Raw genomic sequence first — 21,834 nt, forward strand, 5'->3', positions numbered from 1 at the left:
TCACTCAGATATAGTCCAGCTGCATGGCCGCCTATAAATATCGAGTCTGGGCCAGACAAGCCAGTGATCGAAAGCATGAGCATCGATTTACACAGTTATAAATATGAAGTTGTTATTTTCTTTGTACTTTTAACACGACGTCCCAACTCTATTGTTGTTATACTAGCGCTCATGTCGAATGAATCATTGGAATCATGATAAGAAGTCGCAGGACAAAATTTGTATATTACCTTTTCACAACTTGACAATATGAAAAACGAGTTTTCAGAAAGTAAAATGCTTCAAAATAGTATTCTACCATGACTTCAGTAAACACAGGTCTCTGATTTTCCGTGCGCAATTATACATGGTTTACGGTAATGCACTATTTTTGTCTGCCCACCAACATGACGGACACCAAACAACCTACCGATGCATCGATAAATTACGGCGATTTTGCTGTCGGAAATTACACATATGCCTTTAAAGTTGGATTTAGCGATGACGGGCTCGACTCACTACTTGCGTAAATCACAGCAATAGGTGTTTATACATACAAAAGTACTTCGAAAGCATGGAAACAAATAATCAGTTGAACAAGATCAAAACATCGTCTGCTTTCCGAATAAAAATTCAGCAAGAAAAATATGTTTACGTTGATTCTATGTTATGTCAAAATAGATTAAGCGATAGACTGCTTCATAGTTTCCGTATTAAATTTATTATCAGCTTCCGTCAACGATATCGCCACTGATCTTGATCCGGTAACGGAGGATGCATTAACATCGAACGCCGAAGAAATTTTAATGCCTTCCGTACAAATAAATAAACAGTTGGGTTATCAATTCAAACAAAATGATACATTTTGGAGAAATTTGTACGGTTTCAAATTTAGCGGTAGTAAAACACAATTACAGAATCTGCAAACCGTTCTGTTTTCTAAACATATATCGTTGAAATATGATTTAGCTCTATTAGTCATGATGACTTATCCATTACACTGATTGATCTAAAGTAGTCTATTAAAGTATAATTAATTACCTTACCGTGTTTATGCCAAAGGTACACCCTCATGTCCTGTTCCATCCTTTCGGAAATATCACCACAATCTGGCTCTTTGTCAACAGCTTCGCGAACATGCCAGCGAATCCGATTCAATTTGAATTCACTACACTTTGTGGTCACAAAACACTTTCCAAAATGTAAAAATAATATTCGGAATCGTCTACGGTGGAATTTTAGAGGTGCGTGAAATCGTCAAGTTGACAGGGCGCAAAATTCAACAGTATCTAAATTTACAACACGGACTTCTCATTTGATATATGTATTTCCAGTAATTTATCAGACTATCTCAGTCATACAATCAGGTGAACCTTGCGCAAACTGTCAGATGCTCTCCTCGTCGCATCTTTGCACGTAAATGTAAACAATGACTTCCGCAAGATTATTCTGGTGGGGAAAGGGTCTACGGTGGAATTTTCAAATGTGAACCAAGCTTTTTGTTATTTGATATATGATTTCCAACTTATCAGTTAATGATTGGTGATTAATGCCTTTAAAAAACAAAACGCGATTTGTTATTACTGTATCTGGAGTTTGTTAGTTATTGACGGTTTGCCACCAATCACCCCGTATCGGGCGATGCCACTTGAAATTGGAATGCGAGGCCGCTTCACGTATTGACTCGTAACCAAAGAAAGAAATCCAACTGAAATTGTTCATAAAATTGTCATGGTAGAATGGAGATAAACCTACGGTGTTGGAAAATCAGAGGTATATAACGAAATTATAATAGCTCTATAATGTTTATGAACCATGTAATGAATACATGTTGACAACATCTCGGGTGATGATGCAGGACCTGGATATGCCGATGCATATCCCTTACTCTTTCAAATAACAATGTTGAACAATCCTTACTGCATGTTAACAATTTGGTCTAGGTACTTTTACGTAAAATGCTATATGTACTCTAAATGAAAGCTGTATGTTAACTACTTACGTTTGACTAATCCCGGTCCCTTCCATTTTACAAGGAAATAATGTTAACACTAAACTTACTGTTACCAGGAAAAATGTTTTATGTTAACACTTGGCTTACACTTACAGGGACAAATGTTACATGTTATATTAACATTAGGCTGTACACTAGGCTTACACAAGGAAAAATAATGTATGTTAACACTAGACTTACTTACAAGAGGAAAACACTAAGCTTACACTTACAACGTATGTTAAGACACTAGGCTTACACTAGGCTTACAAGGAAAAATGTTGTATGTTAACACATAGGCTTACACTTACAAGGAAAAATGTTGCATGTTAACACTAGGCTTACTCTTACAAGGAAAAATATTGCACGTTAACATTAGGCGTATGTTTAAAAGGAAAATAAGCTGTGTGTTAACACTAGGCTCGCTCTTAAAAGGACAAATGCTGCATGTTAACACAAGGCTTACTCTTGCAAGGAAAACTGCTGCATAATATCACTAGGCTTACTCTTGCAACTTTAAATGCTCAATGTTAACACGAGAGTTACTCTTACAAAGTAAACTGTCGTTCAAAAGAAAGTACATACCTGATATTTTTTGTTAAATATTTTCTTTAAAACAGCATTAATATTTTAAAAAGTGTTTTGATTCTGCCTTGTCACAAACATTCTGCAAGTGTTTCCAAAACACCACAGATATTGTACCCAATTACAACATTGCTAGCAAAATATTTATGGTTTTAATGGGAATAGTCCCAAAACACCAGGTGTGTACTTTCTTATGTCCGTCAGTATCAGATACTGCATCATACAAATGGTAATCGATCGAGATACCAGACATCCGTATCCAATTTTAAATATTTCTTTCTATGGTTATAATTCTAATGTAAGTATCACGCATGTCAAAATGCACTCTCATTATGAGTCCGTTGTGCTAATGCAAGTTAATTCATAAACTAAGGTCCAATGGCCAGGAGGTCATACATTTTGTGCATGTATGTTCATTACTTTCTCTGTCATTTTGCATTGTCTATCAAACTACAACCGAGTTCGAGACAGGGTTTCGACTATATTTCCAGTAGTACTGATGATAAAGGGATCTTGCATGTCCCGGGTTCGTGTTTGTGAATGCGTAGATGAGTTCGGTAATAACTGTATGTAAAGTCCATCAGAATCGTGACTTTGGCACTGTTCCATAGAGCAGTGGAATAGCAATTGTGAAACATCCCTGCAAATTTTTAATCAATTTGGGTGGTGAGGTAGCCTTGCAGTTAATGCGTTCGCTCGTCACGTCGTAGGCATAAATGCATGAAGGCCATCGTTGGTGTCCCCCGCCGTGATATTGATGGAATAATGCTAAAAGCGGCCCCCAAACTAGACTCACTCACTCTAACTAATGTATCTAAGATTGAGTTTGCGGGTGTTTGGAACACTGTGATTATACGACCTCTTTACAGTGGAAAATGATATGTGAACCTATAGGATCAAACCAACCAGCATAACCTCCCTTAGCACATGTTGTTTTCTATAGTATTGATGTTACCAAACCCAATAGGAGGGTCAGGGATGACGTTGATGGTGGTGTGTGGTCCTGTGCATAGAGCTCAGGTCACAAATTGATTGAAGTTAATTAGCAACGTCGGGAGCGGAGAGTTCTTGGATGGGTGACTGTGTTTGGCAGCTTGACTACTGTGAGTTTCTAGACCCACAACGAAGCACATGTGATACATGTGCTCTCACCTTAGGCAAGTGAGTTTGTTCAAAATTGCCTCTGTTCACTCAGCAGAAAATGGGTACCAGGTGGGATAAGTCATGTGGCTTAACCTTCTAGCGCCTAACAGGCAGCTTGGGTTATCCGGGATAAGACATTGTGATGTGCCGTTGAACAGCTTCGTGTTGGATACCCGGCGCCAAAGAAATCCCTTATATATTATTATCAATAATTATGGTTCAAATGTAAATATAGAGGTAAACGACTTTTGAAAGACCTTTGACATATTTATTCAACAGTTTGTAAATGACATTCACAAATAAGAACAGGAGTGTTGGCAGACCAACCTGGTTTACCAACACATTTGTGCGTGAAACACAAAAATATACATAAATATCACATACATTGCTAAGGCTCTGATTGGCTGATTTTTTGACAGAGCATACATTGTATTTGTGGAAAGATCATTGCAAGTAACAATGAAAGCTGGGGATTGCATTGGGTTTGCATTTTGTGATATAGCCTACTGATTTACGCACAGTTCTGTACTTCCGAAATACAATGTAATGCTTAATCTCGTGTCATTCAGTCCTGTCAGATTTTGTTTTTATCCAATATAATGATGGAAATTATGTCGTGTTAAACCGAAACCTTGATAATACACAGTATTACCACATATAACATATAACACACACAGTTTCCCTTTAAAGCACTTCAGACTATGTACATAGGGAGAAATAACCTAGAGAATATGGGGATTTTGTTCCCAGGAATATATCGAACATGACATCCTGCATGCTACCCTAACGTAATCATCACAAAGCAAAACAAAACAAATTACGAGGAAACAGTTATTGCATTGAAAAACAGTTATCACACATAACAAATAACTCATATAGTTTCCTTTTAAAGTACTTCGGACTATGTACATAAGGCGTTCAAGGAGAAATAATCTAGAGAATAAGGGGATTTTGTTTCCCAGGAAATTATCGACCACGACATCCTGCATGCTACGGTAATGTATTCCTTATGTTGTAATCATCACAAAGCAAAACAATACAAATTATTATTAAGATACAGTAATTGCATTGAAAAATTTCTATTTGCTGACACCTATAGAAACGTATAAGTGCCATAGTCTAAGTGTTTTGATCATCTACGATGATGATACTTACATCTGAGTTGATACCTTTTTCTACGTAGATGTTTTCATCTACTTAGATGATACAGACATATACGTAGATGATACTTCACTTCTACTTTCAACCCTGCTATCTCTTTACTTGGGTACATTAAATAAGGTAACACTTCATTTAAATCTAGCATAGTTTTGTTAAATCATGAATGTTTGGAGATGCTAACAAACTTGATCAGTTCAGCATTTAACCAAATCCATGAAACTGTTTGAGCATAGAACACTTGGTGTGTACATTTTTATACAGACTGTTAGAAAACATTATGTGCAATTATTGCGGTTTGTTATGAAAATACAGAAGAAGCCAAATGAAAGAAATATATATAGTTTAATCTATATCCTGGTTAGGTCGTAACTCCACAACAAAATATCACGGTCTCAGTAAGGAGACGCATGATTGCAATATTGTATAAGGCAACAAGCTTATTCTACGTAAATGAACCAAAATATATCATCTACATAGATGATGATTTTAAACTATGGCACTACTACAAACAAAATTGATCAGATCAGCATTTAACCAAATCCATGAAACAGTTTGAGCATAGAACACTTGGTGTGACAGACACAATTTTTGAGTTGCACGCGTTTAACATATTTTATGAACTGATACAGCCCCATCGCGACCTTGAAGATACTGGTGAAATCGCCTGACTTCCATTTGCTTCCACTTTCCCTGAGACTCCAATGTTCGCAAACGTCTTCGGAAATCCTCAGTGTCAGGTTGACCGTTGGTGAACGATGTGTAGAAGCCTGTATTGACAACGTATCCACCTGTTGGAAACAACATATTTTGATCTGACTCTTTCGATAAAATAAATGATATGATGAAAACATGAAAAGTAAAGAATATTACAAACTTGATATTCAATCGTGATTCAAAATCAATTTTACACAAGCATGTTCATTTAGCTGAGATGAAAACGATGCAGATTTAAGTTAAGATTACGTAAGCTGGGTTGGACGTTTACAGTATACAGGGCGTAGGGGCATGTCGGCGTTACATGGTATCAATGTTTGATGAAAGGTGGTATATGACCCCCTACTTATGTGTTTACCAATGTGGTGAAACCCGCGAGCACGGCGTAGAGACGCAACGCTTCTTAGCGAATTGCCGCACCTTAGATGACTGGCCATGTATGCCACCCATCAACTGTTTCAGTTAAAGCATTCGAGTTATAGTCAAGGCATTTTATAAATTACGTTCCTAATCATGATAATTTGTTCCTAAGATTGTAATTGGGGCTAGGTAATTATTTTCTTAAAATTGACATTTTTTGTCGTACTTCGATTACTTTCTTGTAGGTTCGATTATTTTCCATCATGTTTACTTTTAAAAATACAATTGAACTTACAAATCAATAAGGAGAAAATAATAGAGGTAACATTAAAACAATCGAAATCGTCAAAATTGAAATACCGACAATATAATCGAAGCCACGAGATTAAATTTCAAATTTCGAATTTCTTAAATCAACATGAATTAACGATGAAATAGTCGAAATTACAAAACAAATATGATCGCATTAACGGAAAATACATATAAATTTGGTAAACATAAACAAAACAACTGAAATGTTGAAAGATTTCGTTTAAAAAAATATATGTATGCAACCAATATGGCACAATTATTCTTTCTTAATTGTCCTGTAAATATTAGTACCTAAAACACTTTAAGAAATACGTATGAATTGTGACAGATTATAGCTCAAGAGAAGACAACTAGGCCAAAAGCGAAAGGATATTGTGTACGTGGAGTACGCCACATGGGTACACATGTATAGTGACGCTGGTTCGAAATTAGTTTGAAGATGATAATTCGAAGTAATTTTGAATACAGAATACAGAAGAGAGACACGCATAATATATGAATGTCAGGTATTTTGAATTCAAGGATTAAAACGATTATTTCTAATAAAGATTTATCTTTATTTTTAGCTCAACAGTATTACATTACGCTTGAAACATTAGGAACTGTTGCCAAAAACAAAGACTTTGCCGAAGCCGTATACGAACCTCTTTTAACAATCCTGATGAGCGTCTCAAAGGCCTTGATGGGAAGTTGTCTCATAATGTCCGTGCTAAGTCCGCATATGATAACTGCATCATATGTATCTACAGCACACATATGTGAATGAAAGAACAAGTCATAATCCTAATTCGTTAATGGTTGATCCCGTTGATCCTTTGTGAGAGAATCACATGAATTAGATTCAGATTCAGATTCAGATCCAGATTCAGTTTATTCAGTTTATTCAGTAATTCTGGCCTTAAGGTTGCATATGAAGGTGCAGAAAATATTGCATACGTTCAAACATAAGTAGTGTAACCCACGTATCACATTTAAAATAACTACATAAGACGTAATATGTACTCAATCGAAAGTTAATGCTGTGCACTGTATACCATGCTTCCAGTACCTATTGAACATCGTCCCAATGAAAAAACATTTAAACTCAAAGAATACGGGGTATCGCATTATTCGTCGCACGAAGATTTGTGTTTTAGGTATATCGAAAACAAAAACCGTTATCCTGCTTTATCAGTTCAAATTAACATTATAATTGTTTTGCTTGTTGTTCACCACACTCAGCAATATTCCAGCTACATGGCAGTGGCCTGTGGTCTGGACCAGACAATCCAGTGATCATCAGCTTGAGCATCGATCTACGCAATTCTGATACGGTGACATATGTCAGTCAAGTCATCGAGCCTGACCACACGATCGCGTTATTTGCCTCTTACGACAAGCATGGGTTGCTGAAAAACAATTCTAACCAATATCTTCACGGGTATGCAAAAGGAACAATGAAGTAAATTACCGTTTTTGATATCAAGATCGTTGTCCCCTAACACGTCAATGATGTAACGACCATACAGTCCCTTCTTTTTGGCTTCCGATAACATTCCCTCTGATGCATCGAGCGCATCTAGTTCCATGAAATTATATTTGTTGAGCTGCAAAAATGAGCATATGTTTTATATTTAAATATATAAATTAATACATTGTCATTTGAATGATCACGCATACATTCATTCATTCATTCAATCAATTCTTAATTCATTAAATAAGGAAATATTAAGTAAGTGAAAAGTCCTATGGCAGCATATAATTGGTTTATAATCTTCAAAATGATCTTTTCTTATACATCCAAGAGGCGGTTGAAGACATTACCAATCTAGCTCGTTTTATCTATGATACACACAAAATGAAAGTACAGTCTGAAAAGCAGAAAATAGGCATTACAATTCTACGGATTTCAGTCCAGCTGTATAAATATATATTATTGGGGATAATCTATGGAAAGTAAATGCTTAAGTTTGAAGTTTGATAAATCGTTTGCTCTCTTTTCGTTATTAGGAGTTAAAGATAATCTATGCATGGTAAATGCGTTTCATATTGAGAAATTGTTTCCCTTTTTTCATTATTTGGGATATAATGAAATCAATGCAGGTAAATGCTTTGGATTTTGAGAAATTGTTTCCGTTTTTCGTTAATTCCTTCATACCTGTTTCAAATATTATACTATTAATATGTCCAAGCATACGTAATAAAGATTTGATGATGATGGGATATCAGACTGAATTACCTCAGACGCACAGAGACCCGTGCCAGCCGCCACATCCAGCATGCAGACATTATTTCTGTTGCTTGGAAACAGTTTTGCCACTGTTGCAGCTGTCTCCTTTGGGCCGTTGTAGTTCACAACCCCCATGACCTGTCAAGTAATTTGTAACGAAACTAGTAAATTCATGGCAATACAACGCAGAATATATGAATATATATAAATCAATTTGGATTATTTATGAATCAGATTACATTAAGCGTTGAACAGCAGAACCTGTTTAGATTACCGAGCATGCTCCTGCAATTTGAAACACATGCACTCTTCTGCGACGAAACAGCTTCAGTTGTATGTGAAAATGAATGGAGTGTGAAGCTTCTTCTAACTCTTGCAGCTGTGACGAGCGAAGCTTTCATGAAATTCATTATATTCTTATACCCCTGTATCATTTATGTTTAATGTGGAAAATAAGAGTGGAATAATGTCAAATAATCCATACCTTTTCATAATCCTGACTGATCTGCGAGTAGCGGTCGAAGACGACTTCGCTGTTCACTTTCCTGTCCGTGATTTGGTTCATGATGTCCTGGGCTTTTGCCTTGTCGTCTTCATTGTAGTGTGAGGAGTATACTGAAGTCATTGTGTCCTGGAACATGGAACAAACACAGTAAATATGCATATTGTCTTAGAATTAGAAAGATGACGTGTGATGACATTTGTTAGAAGGCGATTCTAAGTAAGCCTCCAGCGGTGAGGCGGATAGGATGAGAATTAGAATTGTTTGGTTCCTGACGAACCTAAACCAATAGGGTGTTGCTGTTGTTGTTTTTCAAATACGATGTCTGTTATACATTTAATGCGAATAATATTCTCCGCTGTTGTTTTGTTGCGTTAAAGCTCCCATATTATTGGTTAATAGTACATTAAATGCCTTTATTGTTTAAAACAACCTCACCAATACTAATTGCCCCCTAATGAAAATATTGTGTCATGCATGTTTCACCTTCCACGTGTTACTCTGAAGCTGGGATAGTACTGTGATTCACTTAGAAGGGCAGAACGGAGAAAATACACGCGAACTGTAAAAGGTCGTTGTTTTCGTAACCACGCTCTCATGTCATGTCAGTTGACGTTTAACTCAAATGTGTGTTGGTTTTATTTCTAATTTTGACAGCCGAGTTAATTCGGAAAGGATTTACAGAGCCCGAACGCACAATTTCCACAGATGTTACAGAGCTACATCTATTTATAATCGTCGAAAGCCATTACTGTAATATCGCAAAATTGACATTATACCTTATTGCTTGATGGCTTTGATGTGTGCAACTGAACTTACATATACATGTTCTCACTTTATTCAATTAGAAGATTATATTATAAAAATAATACCTGTCTTTGAAACAATTCAGTACATTTGATACAGACTCATTCAATGTGTTCTTTTCTCAATATAATTCATGCATCCATATTCAACTTTTGGTACATTCAAAGGTAAGAAAAAGGTAGTCTGTCATACAGACCTTGAAATATACATTTATCCAAGAAAGCCCAGGCAAGTCTAGAATATGTGGCAAGTCTAGATTTCCAGTTTCCGAAAATGACGAAAGTCTCTGGGCTCCTGTTCATTATATTTTATTATTATAATTTAGAAACTGTTTTATTTCTGTAAAGTATGTTCATTTCAGAGACTAGATGTAAGTCTACTACTCAGAAGACAAACTAGCATGCCTAGTAAGTTTTTACGGTCAAAATAATCCATGTAGTAAAGTCCTTCACTAAACTGCATATTCGTCACGTGTGTATTTTACATGTACAAGCGTGTTGGAATGCAGATTCCTCACACCCAGGTTATCGGACTCATTCTGTACCACAGAGACCCTGCAAGGACCCACCAGGGGAGAATTTACTCCTGATCTACATACACATGCATATCAAACAGGAGAGTGCACTACGACCGTAGCATTGCCCTATTAAGTCTATGGCTGGATCTAATCACGTCTTCTAATAGGAACGGACAGATATTATAAAATTCCAAGACATTAACGTTTTTTGCCCTTTTTGTATTGCACCAACTGTTGAAGATGAATTTCACTTTTGCCTCGTGTGCCCATTTTACCTTGATCTGTGATCCAATCTCATACCTCAATATTACCACATGTTCCCAACTCGCGAGAAAATTTTCTTGTTATTTTGTTTCACCAATCATAATACATGGAATAATTTGGCAAAATATACATTTCTTGCTACTGAGAACGTAATTCCTTTTTCATACAGATGTTTGTAAAATAATATTTTAGCTACATTAATGTTCGTTAATGTATTCAAAGGGATATTTGTAAAATATTCTTAATATTGCATTTTAAGTGTATTTATATACGGAGCTCATGTTATAAGTGTATGTCATCATGCTCTGTACCTGTATAATGGGCCGGTGGCCCCTGTACCTGTATCACTTCATTAATTAAGTCTGTGACAGATGTCGCTCTCCTAGATATTTGGAGAGAGCATTCCAGTACATGGAATGTATGTTTGCTGTCATACGTTAGTCATAATAACATCGTTTCTCTCTGACTCTCATTACTACACACAATTCACAAACAAAAAACACCCGGAGAATCTACATCACATATTTTTATACAATATTAGTACAAAAACTGAATAAAACGATTCGGAGGGATTATATCTAGACACAAAATATTTTTATCTATTGCTGAATAACATATATTTCTATAGATGACCACCTGATAAATAGTAAACAAACAAAACCCTTGCAGTGAGTGAGTGAGTTTAGTTTTACGCCGCACTCAGCAATATTCCAGCTTTATGGCGGTGGTCTGTACATAATTGAGTCTGGACCAGACAATCCAGTGACCAACAACATGAGCATCGATCTGCGCATTTGGGATACGATGACGCGTCAACCAAGTCAGCGAGCCTGTCCAACCGATCCCGTTGGTCGCCTTTTACGACAAATATGGATCTTCACGGGTAAAAATCCGTACAACCCAATAGCAGGGCAACATAAGCGTTCCATTACAAACTATCACCACTTCTAAGATCATACAAATTGCAAATGCATAAAAATATCAGAAACAAAGTGTTTGCATTTCTTGAAGGAGCAATGCAGGTCCCTCACGCCAAGTTCTAGAATTCCCCATGAAATCATTACGAACAACAAAATGCATTTTTACTGTCATACTGTGGCATTCGTTCTGATCATACACACGTCAAGAACGAGTGAGTGAGTGTGGGTTTACGCCGCTGTTAGCAATATTCAGGCAGTATTACATCGGGCAACACCAGAAATGGGCTTCACAGATTGTATCCATGTGGGGAATCGAACCCGGGTCTTCAGTGTGATAGGCGGACGCTCTAACCACTAAGCTACCCCACCGCCCCATGATTACAACGACCTCAACAACGTGAAGATATTAACTTTGATAAAGAATAGCATATACGCTTCTCTATTAAAGTATTCTTATGATCAGAATAATGCTTCTTTAAACAGTCGTACATTCGTGGGTTTTCCCTTTGAATATGTAATAGTTCGTTCATTTTACGTTATTTCAGGAATACAGTCTCAAAAAACGTATGAACATTAATATGTTTCGTCCATATGCTTATGAATAATTATTTCACAAACGGTTTATCTACGAAAAACTTCTGATTACTAAGCTAGGTACAAGCAGTTTGAACTGGTTAAAACTGGCACGTCCTCATGGTGTAATTTCAACCTCGAAATCCATGATATAGTCGGAATCGTTTAATCGGCTCTGCTTTCAACAAAATTCCTTGTAGATATATAGAGATTTGTATTCGCATTGAAAAACACCGTCAACGAACGGGCTCTCCCACTATACGAACCTCCACCCGCAACACATTGGGATTCCGGGTACGTGTACAGTCCCCCCGCAACCTACGTATGTCACAAGTAGCTGCTATATGGATAGATGTATGAAGTCAATATCTGGACTGTATGGTTGAGACGCGATACTGTGAAGATCGCCGGCATATATATCACCAATATTGCTAAGTACGGCTTAAAAACTAACAAACAAACCCACTAGTCTACCAGCTCATGCAAATGCAACCTGTAATAAAGCAGTATGATTTGGAATTATATTTCCAAAATCTCTTCATGCCAATTTTGTCATGTGGTGATTCAGGAATTCACTTAAGTGAGAAACAGGATGGGAATCACACAAAGCATATGGAAATATAATATATGCAAGAAGTCTATGCCAGAAGTCAATGCTGATGCTTAAAACAATTACGGAATAAAGGTATTAATCAAAATACAAGTTTAACAAGTTCACAATGTCCGTACCTTATTTCTTTGGAGTATTTCAGATGCAATCAGACAGTTGGTTGTGCAAGTCGGAGGACTGAGTAAATACACTGCTCTCTGGTTGTACGACTGACGAGCCCGAGTGATACTGACTTCTATAGCAGTTCAACGCCAGTCATTGTTTATGTAACATAGGAAATGGGATAACCACCATCTGGCTGGAGATAATGATTGGGTAGTGACACGGATAGGTCCTGGGAAGCAGAAGAGTTTAAACAGAGGTCAGCTTGGGGGATTATCGCCAAGGGTCAGTGGTTACTAAAAGGGGTGACTATTGAGGGGGAAACAACTATTGCGACCAACTATTATAATACTATTGCAGTTTTTTTCTCTCCTTGGATTGTCTCATTTGAAGTCATTTCCCAAATGAATGTAAAGTTTATATTATAATACAAAAACAAGCTGTTTAAAGTAGTTTAAATCAGTCTCTTTTCCTGATTTTGCGCTGCGCAAACTATCGATAGTCACTCATACTATTGATGCATCGATAGTTTTCGTTACATCGTTACAGCCCCAGTTACTAACAGTAGGCGGTCGATGTGATTACAAGCACTTGGGAGATACGAAAGGTCGAAGTGGTCAGAAAATGAAAAACAAGTGATATTGCGTAGATACTATTTTTTTGCATTTATGATGTTTATGTAAGATCAGTCAATTAATTTGAGTTAGCAAATTAATCAGTCATCACTCACATTCTATCATCTAAACGGAACTAAACTGACAATTCTAGTGAAGAAAACTGAGAAATGAGCATGTAACGTAAATCGGTAATGTGCAGTAAACATAGCCTGGTAATGAGCAGTGAACATAACTCAGTAATGAGCAGTGAATGTAACTCGGTAATGTGCAGTGAAAATAACTCAGTAATGTGCAGTGAATGTAACTCGGTAATGTGCAGTGAACATAACTCAGTAATGTGCAGTGAACGTAACTTGGTAATGTGCAGTGAACATAACTCAATAATGAGCAGTGAACATAACTCGGTAATGAGCAGTGAACATAACTCGGTAATGTGCAGTGAACATATCTCAGTAATGTGCAGTGAACATAACTCGGTAATGAGCAGTGAACATAACTCGGTAATGTGCAGTGAACATAACTCAGTAATGTGCAGTGAACATAACTCAGTAATGTGCAGTGAACGTAACTCGGTAATGTGCAGTAAACATAACTCGGGAATGAGCAGTGAACATAACTCGGTAATGAGCAGTGAACATAACTCGGTAATGTGCAGTGAACATAACTCGGTAATGTGCAGTGAACATAACTCAGTAATGTGCAGTGAATGTAACTCGGTAATGTGCAGTGAACATAACTCAGTAATGTGCAGTGAACGTAACTTGGTAATGTGCAGTGAACATAACTCGGTAATGAGCAGTGAACATAACTCGGTAATGAGCAGTGAACATAACTCAGTAATGTGCATGTAACGTAACTTGGTAATGTGCAGTGAGCATAACTCAGTAATGAGCAGTGAACATAACTCAGTAATGAGCAGTGAACATAACTCGGTAATGCGCAGTGAACATAACTCGGTAATGAGCAGTGAACATAACTCGGTAATGAGCAGTGAACATAACTCGGTAATGTGCAGTGAACATAACTCGGTAATGTGCAGTGAACATAACTCAGTAATGTGCAGTGAACGTAACTTGGTAATGTGCAGTGAACATAACTCGGTAATGAGCAGTGAACATAACTCAGTAATGTGCAGTGAACATAACTCAGTAATGAGCAGTGAACATAACTCAGTAATGTGCAGTGAACGTAACTCGGTAATGTGCAGTGACATAACTCGGTAATGTGCAGTGAACGTAACTCAGTAATGAGCAGTGAACATAACTCAGTAATGTGCAGTGAACATAACTCAGTAATGAACAGTGAACATAACTCAGTAATGTGCAGTGAACATAACTCAGTAATGAGCAGTGACATAACTCAGTAATGAGCAGTGCACGTAACTCAGTAATGTGCAGTGAACATAACTCAGTAATGAGCAGTGAACATAACTCGGTAATGAGCAGTGAACATAACTCAGTAATGAGCAGTGAACATAACTCAGTAATGTGCTGTGAACATAATTCAGTAATGAGCAGTGAACATAACTAAGTAATGTGCAGTGAACATAATTCAGTAATGAGCAGTGAACATAACTAAGTAATGCGCAGTGAACATAATTCAGTAATGAGCAGTGAACATAACTCAGTAATGAGCAGTGAACATAACTCGGTAATGTGCTGTGAACATAATTCAGTAATGTGCAGTGAACATAACTAAGTAATGTGCAGTGAACATAATTCAGTAATGAGCAGTGAACATAACTCAGTAATGAGCAGTGAACATAACTCAGTAATGTGCTGTGAACATAATTCAGTAATGAGCAGTGAACATAACTAAGTAATGTGCAGTGAACATAATTCAGTAATGAGCAGTGAACATAACTAAGTAATGTGCAGTGAACATAATTCAGTAATGAGCAGTGAACATAACTCAATAATGCGCAGTGAACATAACTCCATAATGTGAAGTGAACAACTCAGCACACAGAAAAAAAACAACTCTGATTTCGCTTCACATTCCAGAGTTTTACATCACTCAGTGTTTTCATCCCTTAAAATAACATTACCCCTTCACGAACGGGATCTGGTAAATCAAACCATTCCGCTTCCCAGAAATACCCAAGTGACACAGGGGTAATGGAAGGTATGATTCTAACTAGATTTCCCGGTCCATGTATCACTTGATTGTCTGCTCTGTTTGACAGGCCGCCATCGCATGGTAGGAGCATTGTTCGGCGTCAGGCATAAAAAATGTTGAAATCTTAAATGAATGGCGGGTGCTACCGGTATTCATATCACTTTTACAGCTATTTTCCCTTCACACCAAACGGATGACAGCGAAGACTGGGTATTCTTTTGCACTGACCTTCTATATTATGTTTTAGAGATTAAACATTATATACGGCAGAGAGGGGTCAGGCGAGAGTCTGACGAGAGTGTACTTGTTATGCAACGAGACGTTTCAAAGTCACGTTGCTGTCCAGAAGGGACAGAAAAGTTAATAACATCAATACATTCACTGGCTTTATCAAAAACAATATTCCAGCAATATCACGGCGGGGAACACCAGAAATGGACTTCACACGTTGTACCCATGTGGGGAATCGAACCCGGGTCTTCGGCGTGACGAGCGAACGTGTCTACACAGGTTTGATAAATTTAGATTTTAAATTTTTGTATGCACAGTTTCTTTATGTGCCTAGTATATATAAAATAGGCCAAACATTGTCGAAAATGTATGACATTGTGCCTGTAGGAGATCTGTTACTTCAAATATTACCACCGTTTAGGATACATTTTTAGGTACGATGATGTCCAGTTAATAAATAGAAAACAGCATTTCCTCAACAACAACCGATTCAAAGAACATCACGTGATAATAATAGTTGAATTCTCCAAATGAGTTGGATTTAAATGTGATTTCGGAAACTGTTAAGGTCGTCCATACCAGCCATTGGAACAGGGTAAAATGGATTCATACTACCCGGAGACCTTCAGCGTACGGTACAGCTATTAACCAATCAGAATTCTTCAAATTTATATAATTGGAAATTCAGGCAACGCTTCAGGTGCGCAGCAACCTCTGACAAGCCTTATCGTACACAACACCCTAGACTAACACTCAATCTCTGAGTATATATAATATTGATAATAACAAATAAACCCATTTAAATTACAAAGGAGCCCCGGTGAGTTGGGAGATTCAGGACCTTGGGAATCTAGACTTGCTTCATTTAGGGCTTTAGCATTGCAGGGAGAGCTAGGCAGTAGGGGAAATAATGTGGTGACTGTGAGCCAGACTAACAACTAACCAACGACTCGTGTGGCTTCTGTTGTGGATCCTCGTGAAGATCCGGGTTAGAGTTGATCTTTAGTAACCCATGCTTGTCGTGAGAGACGACTAACGGCATCGGGTGGCCAGGCTTGCTGACTTTGTTGACACACGTCATCGTATCCCAGTTGCGTACATCGATACTCATGATGTTGATCACTGGATTGTCTGGTCCAGACTCGATTACTTACAGACATAGCCACATAGCTGCAAAATTGTTGAGTGTAAACAACAAACATAAAAAAAACCATCAACCTCTAGTTCACTGATTATTCAACCAACGCTGGATATACAAAGGCACATGTCATGAAAGTATCCAGATTTACTAGACGTAATGACACATAGAAATATACATACATTTGAACCATCAACAGTCAGTCGTCAGCAGATGTTGCCAGTCGTGTCACGCAATATAATGTATGCCCAAGTCAGCAGATATGGCACGTGACATGAAGCCATACGTTATTCATTTAGATGATCATGAATATTTTCCAAGTAATATATAATCCGGGTAATACTTCTCCTACTACTAATAATGTGTCCATTTATAGAGCGCCCAACTCCACACCAGGTATGTTCATAGCGCTAACAATCAACAGCACAGCTCGTTATTACCCCGGATAACCCACGCTGCCTGTTAGGCGCTAGAAGGTTATAGTCACATGACATCCCACCGGGTACCCATTTTCTGCTGGGTGAACAGAGGAAATTTTGACAAAAAAACTGACTTGCCTAAGGTGAGACGGCATGTATCACACGTGCTCTGTTGTGGGTCAGGACAGAAGTCCTAGAAACTCTCAGGAGTCAAGCTGCCAAACAGTCACCCATCCAAGTACTCTCCGCGCCCAACGTTGCTTAAACTTCCCCTGATTTGTGACCAGAGCTCTACGCACAGGACCACTCACCACCACTACTATAGGTCTGCAGCATCCTCTGACAAGCCTTATTGTACAAAACACTCTCCTACCCAGAGTTCCGTGCGGCAAGCCAGCATAGTACCTCTGCCACAGGCCAGAAAAATGTGACGATTCGTCACATCTTGCAATGTACATTCAATATCATGTACAGATTTCTTAGCTCTTTCATATTTGACGAGTCTACACATCTAACTAATCATCTTTAATAGAATGGTTTAGTTTCACTGAGAAAATATCCAAAAACGTGTAACATTATTTCGATTTGCGTAGCGATCCTTTGTTTACATAGGTTGTACGGCTCCACGTGCTGTCATCGAAGATGATGGAGAGCAAACGATGCAGCCGGTTTGATATCTAAATATGTACTGTCATATGCCTTACTGTCGCAGTTGTGGAAGAATATATATGTAACAATGTAATACGTTATGAAGAGAGCGCCGAAAAGCTTTCGTGAGTCCAGTCTCTTCTTATTATGAATATGCGCGTTTGTTTACAAACAAGAGAAAAGTCCGGTCACGTGATATGCAAATTAGCCTGTGGCAGTGATGTTATGTTAGTCATGTGCTGTGCCGTAGTGTGCGTACAAAACTGACAAAATGACTCGTGTTGCCTTCGAAGATACGAGTTAGAATTTGTCTTCAGCAACCCATGCTGTGGGACACGACTAACGGGATATAAAGGTCAGGCTTGCTGGCTTGGAAGCTTCATGTCATCATATCCCATTTGCGTAGATCATATCTTACGATGTCAATCACCAGATTGTTTTGTCCAGCTAGACTCAATTATTTACAGACCGCTGTCTTACAGCTGGAATATTCCATTACTGAGCGCGACGTTAAATAAATTATCATAATACTTTAGTAATCTAAGTAAAAACAGATTCACCTTTAGCATCGTGCAGCAATATTATTATGTTCCAGTATTTTCGGAGTCATGAAGATCCGGGTTAGAACTGGCCTTCAGCTACCAATGCTTGTCGTATGAGGGGACTAACGGGATCGGGTGGTCAGGCTCGCTGACTTGGTTGACCCATGTCATCGTGTGCCAGTTGCGTAGATCGATGCACATGTTGTCAATGACTGGAATGTCTAGTCCAGGTTCGATTAAGCTGGAATATTGTCAACTGCGGCGTTAATTTTAAAAAACAAAAGCAAACAAAACACTAGCGAGGTATTTTTTGGAACAATGATTAGTTGTCGGTTGTGTGTTACAATGTAATGTATTTGATGTATTGCATCTCATTATCTCAGTAATGGTGCGAACGTAACTCGGTTCAGATGATTTGGGAAGCAAATGTAATCATGAATCGTCTGGAATTACATAGGCAAGTTTGTCCACTGACGCTGCAAGGTAATTTGTACTATGACTTTATTGCTATTACCAATGTTTTATTACTATCTTAGCAAGCATACATTGTAATTGTTCTGCCACGGTAGACGTAGAAGTAATTTTCCAAACAGCAAATCTAGGACTTATTTTGATCATAGGCTATCAGCAGGGCTTTCAGAACGTTTTTCTTGCAAAAATTGGAAGCAATACCTATTTTGACTTGTTCCACACATAAACGCGTTTTCAGGGGCACGGCCGAGTAGACTAATGATTAGTCTCTGAATAGCGCTATACAAAGCTGGTGATGAAAACTGGAAAATATTAAAGGAACACTTGCATTTTCATGTGATCCTTTATTTGTTTCTCTCAGTATATATAATATTTACAGAAACAAATTATTCTCCTTTAAATTGAAAAGAAGCCACAATCAGATGGGACATTTCGTATGGTTATGAAAAGGATTTCGTTTTCGTTTTTGTTTTTCATTTTTATTTTTTTATTTTTATATATATATATATATATCTTTTTGGGGGGGACTTGTTTGTTTACCTGCATACGATATTAAGGACACGTAAGAAAAGGGTCATAAACATTCTAAATAAAATCAATCAGGTGCATTGACTTTTATTCTTATTTAGAATTCGAGTGTATTCAAATATTGAAATGTAAGAGGGGAAATGTTGTGGTACATTCTTCTCCACTTGATGAATTCTACCTTAGTCGGAGGTGGTGTGTTTCCCGTCGGCAGTTATATTTTCCCAAAATGTTTTCATGATATAACTATGCGATAAAAGCACAAGAAAATATTAAGGTGACAATCAGACACCGCAGATAAGGTGCCATCTAAAGCCGGCATCAAAGACGTTATCACATAGTGCAGATTGGGTTCCATCTGGAGCCGGCGTCAAAGACGTTATCACATAGTGCAGATTGGGTTCCATCTGGAGCCGGTGTCAAAGACGTTATCACATAGTGCAGATTGGGTTCCATCTGGAGCCGGTGTCAAAGACGTTATCACACAGCGCAGATTGAGTTCCATCTGGAGCCGGTGTCAAAGACGTTATCACACAGTGCAGATTGAGTTCCATCTGGAACCGGCGTCAAAGACGTTATCACACAGTGCAGATTGAGTTCCATCTGGAGCCGGCGTCAAAGACGTTATCACACAGTGCAGATTGAGTTCCATCTGGAGCCGGCGTTAAAGATGCTATCACACAGTGTAGATTGAGTTCCATCTGGAGCCGGTGTCAAAGACGTTATCACACAGTGCAGATCGAGTTCCATCTGGAGCCGGCGTTCTGGAAATAATCGAGTCTGGATCAGACAATCCAGTGATCAACAGCATGAGCATCGATCTACGCAATTGGGGTACGTTGACATGTGTCAACAAAATCAGCGAGCCTGACCACCCTAGCCCGTTAGTCGCCTCTTACGACAAGCATGGGGTACTTAAAACCAATTCTAACCCGGATCTTCACGGGTCGGCTCTACAGACGCTATCAAACGCTATCAGACAGAGTGGACAATCTCAACAAATCCCTGCCGGGAAAAAGATAGCAAGTGTGCCACCTGAAAGCGCACACTGCGATGCTACGACGCCGATGCCGGGTAGCCCCAACTGCCTCAACACTGGAAGTCCGACACATTCCGTCAGTTGGATTTTGCGTTCTCGAGCTATAGAAAATATATTTGGAAATATTTAGGAACCTCTGGCTCAAGTACGTACAAATGCGTGATCATGCCTGTGCGCATCAGTTAGATTTTCAAGGTGTTTACATGGGTATACTGAAGAATTTAACAGACCGCAATGAGCTTTGTAGTGAGTTAATATTTAGCGTCACATCGGCAATATTTCAGCCATAACGTGACGAGAATTGATTACTTAAAGGTCACATGCAACCAAAAAATCAAACATAATTAAAACACAATTATCACTTATTCATGACATATAATATACATTGCTGGTTATGAAAAAACATATAAACAAAATTATAAGCGTACAATCGCAAATCAAAAGTGCAATATTGTGTATTTCGGTTTACTTCCCAAGAAACGAAGCAGCCGGGATACCGAACCCAGTCAGAGCGGGTGGGTGTGCACTCAAGTGTAACGGCTGGTTCATTTGCAGATGCCCCCACGGCTCATTGTGTGTGTATATATAGAGATGTTGGGTTTGTAAATACATGCTCATTTTTTGTGTATAACATTTTGCAATCAACAGACATCATAACATGCCATGTGTTCAAGTATCACACCTGCCTGTCTGTGTAATTACATAATCTGACAGAGACCGAACTCGGGCCATAAATCAATGCGTTTTGTTTATGGTGTATAGCCTGATTGGTGTTAAGTTCAAATTGCATGTGGTCAGTGATCGCAGTTGTGTATTGAATATTGTCATTAGCAGACAGGCAGGCAGACACACAGGTGTCAATAAAACAAGACCATTGAGTTTTGTCTGTGACAACGACATATCTATATCACAGTTAGAAATTCTGTCAACGCTAAATAATGACATTGCTTTTAAGTATCGAACTGAGAAAGTGACTCGGTAAGAAGAACGTGTGGTGAAATAGACAAATGAAATGATATAAACAGTTTATTTACTGTCATAACATATAAAAAGCTCGCGCCTGTGAGATATCAACAAAACATTAGGAAAATAGCTCACACCAAAGCCTTCACCGAGTATTCACCGGACAGCCCGCTTCCAAGTTGCACGAACCTATTTCACTGCGCACGTGCTATGAGCGCAGCCCAGCTGTTGAAACCAGTTTTCCCCCGAAAAGTCGGGGGAAAATTAGTGAATCGTTTGAACTCCGATTTCGCGCGGGTTTTTTCATCGCGTTATTTTTCAACTTGATAAGTTGAATTTGCATTTTTGATGATTTGTTTCGGTATGTCCATA

General features: G+C 38.2%; 1 protein-coding gene across 1 annotated transcript; it reads right to left on the bottom strand.

Annotated features, from left to right (window-relative positions):
• Positions 1 to 3,954: 3,954 nt before the first annotated feature.
• On the bottom strand, positions 3,955 to 12,872 carry LOC124252859 (methyltransferase-like protein 27). The gene is made up of 6 exons (XM_046686532.1): positions 12,769 to 12,872; positions 8,941 to 9,087; positions 8,466 to 8,594; positions 7,698 to 7,833; positions 6,892 to 6,990; positions 3,955 to 5,649 (listed from the first exon to the last, which is right to left on the bottom strand). Exons 2-6 carry the CDS (start codon positions 9,079 to 9,081, stop codon positions 5,465 to 5,467), a joined length of 690 nt encoding a protein of 229 aa, XP_046542488.1. The 5' UTR covers positions 9,082 to 9,087; positions 12,769 to 12,872; the 3' UTR covers positions 3,955 to 5,464.
• Positions 12,873 to 21,834: the final 8,962 nt, after the last annotated feature.

The sequence above is a fragment of the Haliotis rubra genome, unplaced genomic scaffold (genome assembly GCF_003918875.1).
Source record: "Haliotis rubra isolate DU_JTF1 unplaced genomic scaffold, ASM391887v1 Scf527, whole genome shotgun sequence".
Lineage (NCBI taxonomy): Eukaryota > Metazoa > Mollusca > Gastropoda > Lepetellida > Haliotidae > Haliotis > Haliotis rubra.

Bases quoted from the DNA above. Each gene is read 5' to 3' on its own strand.
- LOC124252859 (XM_046686532.1), bottom strand. From the start codon at position 9,081: ATGACTTCAGTATACTCCTCACACTACAATGAAGACGACAAGGCAAAA. The intron at 7,834-8,465 runs GTAATTCAGTCT...TCATTTTTGCAG, and splicing joins CGGGTCTCTGTGCGTCTGAG to CTCAACAAATATAATTTCAT. The intron at 5,650-6,891 runs GTTCGTATACGG...TGTTTCCAACAG, and splicing joins CATCAGGATTGTTAAAAGAG to GTGGATACGTTGTCAATACA.